This window comes from Zea mays, chromosome 2 (assembly GCF_902167145.1).
Source record: "Zea mays cultivar B73 chromosome 2, Zm-B73-REFERENCE-NAM-5.0, whole genome shotgun sequence".
Classification (NCBI taxonomy): Eukaryota; Viridiplantae; Streptophyta; class Magnoliopsida; order Poales; family Poaceae; genus Zea; species Zea mays.
This window is the reverse complement of record NC_050097.1, coordinates 25,308,229-25,318,241: the sequence shown is the minus strand read 5'-3', so window position 1 is coordinate 25,318,241 and position 10,013 is coordinate 25,308,229. Positions and strand designations below refer to the sequence as shown.

Sequence of the window (10,013 nt, the reverse complement as noted above, 5' to 3'; positions counted from 1 at the left end):
CAACTGGACTCTTTTTTTTTATGTGTGCAGTGAAAGGCTGGCAGATAAACTGCCCAGCTTGTTTCACTACACTACAGGAGAAAGTCACTGGACAGCATGACTAAACCACTGAACACTAAAATCTGATAGCTGGTTTCTTTCTTAGTTACTGGGAGTGCTATATGCGATTAGATAGGAACAGATATCAGAACACTGAAAGATGCACATATTTGCACTAGTCACTCGATGAATTTCAAATTGTTGTTGTAAAAAAATTGGAATCAGACACTGAAAATCCACGATGTGCCATACTGTGCTATAGATGGCCATAAAGCACGAGGCCCACGAGCCCGGCACGAAGCCCACTGTTTGGGCTCGGTCCGAGCCCGGCCCGGCACGAATAAGCGGGCCGAGCTCGGACAGGAAACTAGGCATGGTGGGCTAGCCTGGCACGGCCCGTTTACCTCTAAGCACGTTAAGCCCGTTTTTTGCACTAAAACGTGCTTTTCGGCCCGCTTTTTTCGTGCTAAACGGGCCGGTCCGGCCCGTTTAGGTCCGCTGTGGGCCTAGCTTGGACAAAGAATCAAGCATGCGGGCTTAGCAGGCCTGGCCCGATTTCCTAACCGTGTTTGGCGGGCCGGGCCCAAAACGGGCCAGGCTTCACCGGGCCCGGGCTGGGCGGGGCGGCCCGTTTGGCTATCTCTATACTGTGCTATGTTCTGTTAGTGTTTTTTTTAAACCATGCACGTCATGCTGCAGGAGACGAAAATTGGGACGAAACTTCGGTCCAGATAAACTGACACACTGAAGCCTGAAACTCTGAAGCAGACTAAAAGTTTTCAGGAAGCAGGGAAACTTCAGTTCTTTATTGCCCAACGGAAGCTACGGATCGCATATTACGTATATAATCCTCTGGTTCATAAGGTTACAAAGCTATTAAAAGGGCCCAAAACTGCATCCCAAGAAAGAAGAAACTGAAACATGCTAGAAGCTTGTGTGAAGGGGTGGGGAACACGCTCACCTCAGATGTAGAGGTGAGGCTGCAGGATGACGAGGAAGAGCATGAGCAGCAGGGAGTAGATGACGACGTGGACGAGCATGGACGGGAAGCTGGTCTTCATGTTCATGAGGTCGACGGGGCGGTGCCGGTCGGGCATCTGCAGCACGCCGCCCGGGCACAGGAGCGCGAACAGCGCCGTGGCGATGATCGACGGCGCCCAGTCCCTCATCGCGCCGGCTGTGCAGGCACGCCCCCCCCCCCTGCTGTGCTCAACGGGCAAGCAGCAGCCAAGCACAGGAGAGGGAGAAGCGAACCAGTGGAAGGCAAAGGCAGGCAGGTGGTACAGACTACCGACGGAAAGCATGGCATCGGGCACCGAGCGCCGGGCAGACGAGCTCCTGCACGGACGTGGAGCAGTGGCGGACGCAGAAATTAGCCAGACCCGGGCCAAAACGACTATAAACTTTAATAGTAGCATATAAAAAAATTGTACGTCAAAACAACGTTGTCATAGATAGGAATGAACACATTTTTACCAGAAACTGAAACGAACCGTACCGAACCGAACTGAAATTTCGGTTTTTTCGGTAGTTCGGTTCGATTTTTGTATCTCAAAAGTTCGGTTTTCGGTATCGTAATCGGTTTTCACCGTATACCAAAAAACCGGATTACCTAACTTTATCAATTCTAAAATTTGGCTATTCGATTATGTGAACTAAATGTGTGAAACAATTAAATTGTTATTCACTTATTTATATGTGATGTATGATGTATCTCTAAATATTTGTACATATATAATTTTGACTTTTTAAAATTATCTGTAATCTATCATATAAATTTTTTGTATGTGTTGTCTTGAGTATAAGTTTGGTATTCGGATTTTACCGAAAAACCGAAGTAAAAAACCGAAACCGAACTTCTCGGTTTTTCATTTTCAAGAAAACCGATCGGTTTCTAATGTCTAGAAAACCGAAGTTTTTTAAAACCAAAAAACCGAACCACAGTTTCAAAAAAACCGAATGCCCAGCCCTAGACATAGATGTTAAAAATGACATACAAGTTATGATGCAACTCCTTCCAAATGTATCATGTCAATGCCAACATCAGAAATTCTTGCTCCAGAACCTTGAAGGAAATTATATTAAGAACGTGACTTGAAAGATAATGTTGAATAAATTTAACAATATTAGTAATTGGTACATACCACTAGTACGAGGTAGATTCACCCTGCGGGTTCTCATGCCTTGAAAATAATCCAATATCTTTGCATCCTCGATGCTTGTAAATATATCCCTCTCAATATAACACACCATATGATGGTTAAGCCATTCGTCTCCTGTCTTATTCTGCAACTCAGTTTAATGATATTCATAGATGAGAAAGCTCTATCCACAGACATAATAAATCTCTATAAAACATCTAATTGAAGCCTTAAAAATTAAAAGGGATTAAACACTTCTGTAATACTCAAAGTTGTATACAAAGAATAATAGAGAGAGCTCCTCAATTTTATGTGCCTCATTTGCATCATAAGAAGAGCATATCTAAAATTTAGAAGTGAATTAAAACAATGATGAAAAAATATATGCATCATGTTGGAGTTATATGTTTGTGCATTAAATAAAAATAAGAATAAGAATAATAATAAGATAATAATTCTAAGGTTGGACTAAACCCTAGATTGAAATTAGGGTTTTGAAAATGAGAAGAAGAGAAACGATATAAAAATATAAATAATTCTCAAAGATTGGTATTTTTAATCTCACAAATATAATTTGGGGTGATGAGCCATAGAAGCTAGAATTTAAATTTGAGTTCAAATTTAAATTTGGAGATAATGCATAAAATAAAATAAAAAGAAAGGGGGGAAGACTTACCTGGGCTGCAGTATCTGAATTCGGCCCACCAGAGGAAATACATCGCGCAGCCCATCTCCGCGTCCAGACCGCGCTGACAAGCCGGACCCGCGCGTCAGCCTGGGCGCCTCGCTCTCCCTTTTTACCGTGTGGCTTACATGTGGAGCCTGCCTGTCACCAGCCACCGTGCGGTCGCAGCAACTGAGCTTGCTAAATCCGCGGCGGTGCTCGCCGGTGACCTCGGACTCCGTTACCGGGACCTGCGCACCATCTCGCCGTATAAAAGGGCCCTAGCCGCAACCCGTTTCTCCCCTTTGCTCTCGCAGTTCATACTAGACACCGCCATCGCCTACTGTCGTGCGCGCCGTGAGTGAGGGAGTTCCGCCGCCGCCGTGATTACGCGCCCTAGTCAACGCTCTAGCCTCGGACGAAGGTCGGGGACTTCGTTGGGGCATCTCGGAGTTTCTGGTGCCCTCATCGGACGCGATTCGGGGACTGCGAGCAAGGAATTTGTCGTCGTCGCACCAACTCCACGGTGGACCCGCACGACGCCGTGGCCGGAGCTCTCTATGCCGCGACCCCCGGTAAGAATCCCTCTCCTGGGTTCGCTTTTCACTCGGCAACGCGTATGTGCTCTCGGTTTGTGAGATCGGGGCGTGTGCGCGCGGATTGGTCACCCCCCCCGACGAGGGCGCGCTGCGGGCGGGGCGCCGCCGCCGCGTAAGGGTGCGGTTTGGAGACGATGGGTTGTGGGCCATTGATCTCCCAGGGAACGGCCCCAATTAGATCGCGATACCGGTTCGGGAGAACAAATCTGAGCCGTTAATATCCGATCGGATGGATCGGGTGGCTCTGGGTGAAATTAAATCTGCGCCGTAGGATCGCAATCCACTGGAGGGCATTGCGTACCGCTTCATTAGTACTGCGATTTAATCTGGAGCGTTGGTGGCCGATCGGGTGGCCCACATCATCGGATACCCCTTCGGCTTGCATATTTTGCTAAAGAGTCCCCGGGAAACTAAGAAACTAACCCGCCGTCCACCAGCAGGGCAATGTGAGTCTAGGGAGTTTTTGTAGATCAGACCCTGCGCTTTTCTATATTTGGCGCGCACACCAGGAGATTGGGAAAATAGGGAATCAATGTTAGAAATGGATTTTTAATAAAAAAATAAATCCAGAAACTTATATAATTCATATTAAATTCATTTTAACTCCAAATTAATTCATTCCAGAGACATTAATTTTGTTTTAATATGGTCTACCACTTAGTACCTCTGTTTAGCAATGAAACATGAATTAAAATTATTCATTTGAATTAATCTATACCATGTACTCAATAACTCCAGAAATTCATAACTCAATAATCGTAACTCCGTTTTGATCCATTCTAGTTGCATTAGTCTCACAATAATATTTATTATCATCTGGTAACTTTGTTTTGTCATGAAATATAGGTTAAAATGTTGCACTTAGTATATTCTATACTTAACCACGTGGATCTTCAGAAAACCATAACTTCATAACCGTAACCCCAAATTTAGCGGTTCTTGAACCCACGATCTCATAGCGACGAGTAGATCATTATTATGCAGTTTGTGCTTATGTTTGGTGTGATGTTAATTTTGTCTATACCATGTTTGTTTGTATTGCTACGACTAGCGTGAGGTCACGAGTCACCTGAAGATCATCCTGGTACCTGGAATCTCAAGTCCCAGGCAAGTTGTGCCCTTGATCACTTCTTTTTACCCACTCATGTTCTAATTAATCATAATGATCTGCATAGGTTAATTTTGATGAGACCCAATAGGTTACCCTAGTTTGATTATCTTTATACCTTGTTTACCACTTAACTTTTTGGGTAGTACTTGCTAGTGCTTTATGTGGTTTTGGGTATGAAGATACATTATTCATGATCACACTTTTATTATCTATTTATTATTACTATTCATGATAAGATCATTATGTTAATTGGAACATGGAGCGACCACCCGAGAAAACAGTGCTACCACAAGGGTTTATGGATGCCCTTGGCTGATTAATTAGGAAAGCTAGTGGAGGACTACCTTACCCGAAAGGGGCAAGGGCAGTAGGGGAGTGGTCAGTGTAGGGAGGTCCTTGGTTGATTTTGCTGTGATGTCGGTCAGGCAAGGGATCCCTGCATTGGAGCTTCCTATAAACTGTAGCGGGTTTTCTGAAGCTAGTGGAACTTTGTAAAGGCCTCGTAGTGTTACCCTGCCTCGCCTCCTCGGTAGAGGTGTATGGGAAGTCGCGATCCCTTGGCAGATGGGTAACATGACTTGTGGGTAAAGATGCGCAACCTCTGCAGAGTGTAAAACTGGTATACTAGCCGTGCTCACGGTCATGAGCAGCTCGGACCTTCACATGATTAATTTATGGAACTAAATTCAATTGTCATATGCATTGCATTACAGGTGATGTTGTTACTTTTGTTCTACTATTTAATTGGGTTGGTATTTACTTATACTTAGTAACTGCTAATAAAATTTTGACCAACTTTAAAAGCAATGCTCAGCTCTAACCATCCTCTTTGGTAAGCCTTACACTTCACGTGAGCTCCCATATTTGGCGAGTTCATGCACATTATTCCCCACAACTTGTTGAGCGATGAACGTATGTGAGCTCACTCTTGCTGTCTCACACCCCCCACAGGCCAAGAACAGGTACCGCAGGATGAGGCGCATGGAGGATGATGTGATAAATTCATGAGTGGTATAGGCCGTCGTCTCCCAGTCAACTTTGGGTTGCTGGACCGTTGTCTCCTTATAATGTAATTATTTATTTTGTATAGAATTCCTGTTAAGTAGTAAAGATGTGACATTCGATCCTGTGCCATGATTCATCATATGTGTGAGACTTGGTCCCAGCACACCTGGTGATTATGTTCGTGCCCGGGTTTTGGACCCCTAAAATCCGGGTGTGACAGAAGTGGTATCAGAGGAATGTTGATTGTAGGACGAAACCTAGATAGAACTGGACAACCATTCTCTACTTAACTTTGCTATTGTGATTCTTTCTAAACTTCTCTTAATCTTTTCTCATCTATTTCCGCTTTACTCTGATTATTCTTACCTTTTTCTTCTAAAGACAAAATTGGATTTCACACTTTGAAATCCTATCCCTAAGATGACCTTTAGGAATAGGAGTCCTACTCTTAGGAACAAAAACAAAACTATTTTTATAGATATCTGTGAACTCGAATGTTTGTCCTTACGATACTTGTCTGATTTGGATCTTTGATTGAGTGTAATGAGTTGTGGAGTAATGTCCACAATTGCATCTGTATATACATATAGCAAAAAAATGTTGATAAAATAACTAGCCAACTTAGAATATCCCACACAAAAATATATCAAGTCTAATAGATCCATCTTATCTTAAGAGGTTCTCTCTTATCTTAATAGATCCATCTTATCTCAAAAGGTTCTAACATATCCTAATAATATATATCATATCCTAGTAGATCTATCTAACCTAATCTAGTCATACCCAATCCTATCTAATCTATTATGATCAAACCTAATGTGAGTCACTCAAACATGATTAGCTAATGCTAAGGAAATACATTAGACCCTGCTCCTATAAACAAGTTTGAGATCTTAGATCAACTCGACCCTACCCAATAACTTGACCTACAAAACAAGTTACATAACTAATCCCACCTAACATATAGCTACCCACTAAACCCTCTATCCATCTGTTACCTACAAATCTATCTTAACTTCTTGTCCCAAACCTGGAAGGAGACACCAAAGCTCAAGAAGGAAGAGATCAATTTCATTAAAGAAGAACATGACTCAAGATCCACAATCTTGGAGGAGTCTTTCCCTTACCCTACTCTTTCTTACCAACACCTACTCATACTTCTAGGAAATCTTTTATCCTACATAATATGGTGGCCATACATATGCCTTCCTAATCACCTGATAATTGGATATAGACTATAAAAAAATCTTTTCGTACTAGAACTAATTAGAAAATGAAATCTAGACTACAAGATAGACTTGTATCCTCTTTTTTGCAAATCTCGAGGACGAGATTATTTTTTTAAGGGGGGGGGGTAGGATTTGTAATACTCAAAGTTGTATACAAAGAATAATAGAGAGAGCTCCTCAATTTTATGTGCCTCATTTGCATCATAAGAAGAGCATACCTAAAATTTAGAAGTGAATTAAAACAATGATGAAAAAAATATATGCATCATGTTGGAGTTATATGTTTGTGCATTAAATAAAAATAAGAATAATAATAAGATAATAATTCTAAGGTTGGACTAAACCCTAGATTGAAATTAGGGTTTTGAAAATGAGAAGAAGAGAAACGATATAAAAATATAAATAATTCTCAAAGATTGGTATTTTTAATCTCACAAATATAATTTGGGGTGATGAGCCATAGAAGCTAGAATTTAAATTTGAGTTCAAATTTAAATTTGGAGATAATGCATAAAATAAAATAAAAAGAAAGGGGAAGACTTACCTGGGCTGCAGTATCTGAATTCGGCCCACCAAAGGAAATACATCGCGCAGCCCATCTCCGCGTCCAGACCACGCTGACAAGCCGGACCCGCGCGTCAGCCTGGGCGCCTCGCTCTCCCTTTTTACCGCGTGGCTTACATGTGGAGCCCGCCTGTCACCAGCCACCGTGCGGCCGCGGCAACTGAGCTCGCGAAATCCGCGGTGGTGCTCGCCGGTGACCTCGGACTTCGTTACCGGGACCTGCGCACCATCTCGCCGTATAAAAGGGCCCTAGCCGCAACCCATTTCTCCCCTTTGCTCTCGCAGTTCATACTAGACACCGCCATCGCCTACTGTCGTGCGCGCCGTGAGTGAGGGAGTTATGCCGCCGCCGTGATTACACGCCCTAGTCAACGCTCTAGCCTCGGACGGAGGTCGGGGACTTCGTTGGGGCATCTCGGAGTTTCTGGTGCCCTCATCGGACGCGATTCGGGGACTGCGAGCAAGGAATTTCTCGCCGTCGCACCAACTCCACGGCGGACCCGCACGACGTCGTGGCCGGAGCTCTCTGTGCCGCGACCCCCGGTAAGAATCCCTCTCCTGGGTTCGCTTTTCACTCGACAACGTGTATGTGCTCTCGGTTTGTGAGATCGGGGCGTGTGCACGCGGATTGGTCACCCCCCGGCGAGGGCACGCCGCGGGCGGGGCGCCGCCGCCGCGTAAGGGTGCGGTTTGGAGACGATGGGTTGTGGGCCATTGATCTCCCAGGGAACGACCCCGATTAGATCGCGATACCGGTTCGGGAGAACAAATCTGAGCCGTTAATATCCGATCGGATGGATCGGGTGGCTCTGGGTGAAATTAAAATCTTCGTCGTAGGATCGCAATCCACTGGAGGGCATTGTGTACCGCTTCATTAGTACTGTGATTTAATCTGGAGCGTTGGTGGCCGATCGGGTGGCCCACATCATCGGATACCCCTTCGGCTTGCATATTTTGCTAAAGAGTCCCCGGGAAACTAAGAAACTAATCCGCCGTCCACCAGCAGGGCAATGTGAGTCTAGGGAGTTTTTGTAGATCAGACCCTGCACTTTTCTATATTTGGCGCGCACACCAGGAGATTGGGAAAATAGGGAATCAATGTTAGAAATGGATTTTTAATACAAAAATAAATCCAGAAACTTATATAATTCATATTAAATTCATTTTAACTCCAAATTAATTCATTCCAGAGACATTAATTTTGTTTTAATATGGTCTACCACTTAGTATCTCTGTTTAGCAATGAAACATGAATTAAAATTATTCACCTGAATTAATCTATACCATGTACTCAATAACTCCAGAAATTCATAACTCAATAATCGTAACTCCGTTTTGATCCATTCCAGTTGTATTAGTCTCACAATAATATTTATTATCATCTGGTAACTTTGTTTAGTCATGAAATATAGGTTAAAATGTTGCACTTAGTATATTCTATACTTAACCACGTGGATCTTCAGAAAACCATAACTTCATAACCGTAACCCCAAATTTAGCAGTTCTTGAACCCACGATCTCATAGCGACGAGTAGATCATTATTATGCAGTTTGTGCTTATGTTTGGTGTGATGTTAATTTTGTCTATACCATGTTTGTTTGTATTGCTACGACTAGCGTGAGGTCACGAGTCACCTGAAGATCATCCTGGTACCTGGAATCTCAAGTCCCAGGCAAGTTGTGCCCTTGATCACTTCTTTTTACCCACTCATGTTCTAATTAATCATAATGATATGCATAGGTTAATTTTGATGGGACCCAATAGGTTACCCTAGTTTGATTATCTTTATACCTTGTTTACCACTAAACTTTTTGGGTAGTACTTGCTAGTGCTTTATGTGGTTTTGGGTATGAAGATACATTATTCATGATCACACTTTTATTATCTATTTATTATTACTGTTCATGATAAGATCATTATGTTAATTGGAACATGGAGCGACCACCCGGGAAAACAGTGCTACCACAAGGGTTTATGGACACCCTTGGCTGATTAATTAGGAAAGCTAGTGGAGGACTACCTTACCCGAAAGGGGCAAGGGCAGTAGGGGAGTGGTCAGTGTAGGGAGGTCCTTGGTTGATTTTGCTGCAATGGCGGTCAGGCAAGGGATCCCTGCATTGGAGCTTCCTATAAACTGTAGCGGGTTTTCTGAAGCTAGTGGAACTTTGTAAAGGCCTCGTAGTGTTACCCTGCCTCGCCTCCTCGGTAGAGGTGTATGGGAAGTCGCGATCCCTTGGCAGATGGGTAACATGACTTGTGGGTAAAGATGCGCAACCTCTGCAGAGTGTAAAACTGGTATACTAGCCGTGCTCACGGTCATGAGCAGCTCGGACCCTCACATGATTAATTTATGGAACTAAATTCAATTGTCATATGCATTGCATTGCAGGTGATGTTGTTACTTTTGTTCTACTATTTAATTGGGTTGGTATTTACTTATACTTAGTAACTGCTAATAAAATTTTGACCAACTTTAAAAGCAATGCTCAGCTCTAACCATCCTCTTTGGTAAGCCTTACACTTCACGTGAGCTCCCATATTTGGCGAGTTCATGCACATTCACTACACCAAAATCATACACTTCCTACGGTTTTTAACTTCCTACAGCTTTTATATAAAACCATAGGAAATACGTAACTTCCGAGAGGCAACTGATACCT

The 10,013-nt window shown here is 43.4% G+C and overlaps 1 protein-coding gene across 1 annotated transcript; it reads right to left on the bottom strand.

Moving 5' to 3' along the window:
- Window positions 1–824: 824 nt before the first annotated feature.
- LOC103646162 (uncharacterized) lies at window positions 825–1,394 on the bottom strand. Its single transcript, XM_008670883.3, has one exon. The coding sequence runs from the start codon at window positions 1,341–1,343 to the stop codon at window positions 1,002–1,004; it is 342 nt and encodes a 113-aa protein (XP_008669105.1). The 5' UTR covers window positions 1,344–1,394; the 3' UTR covers window positions 825–1,001.
- Between the last annotated feature and the right edge of the window lie 8,619 nt (window positions 1,395–10,013).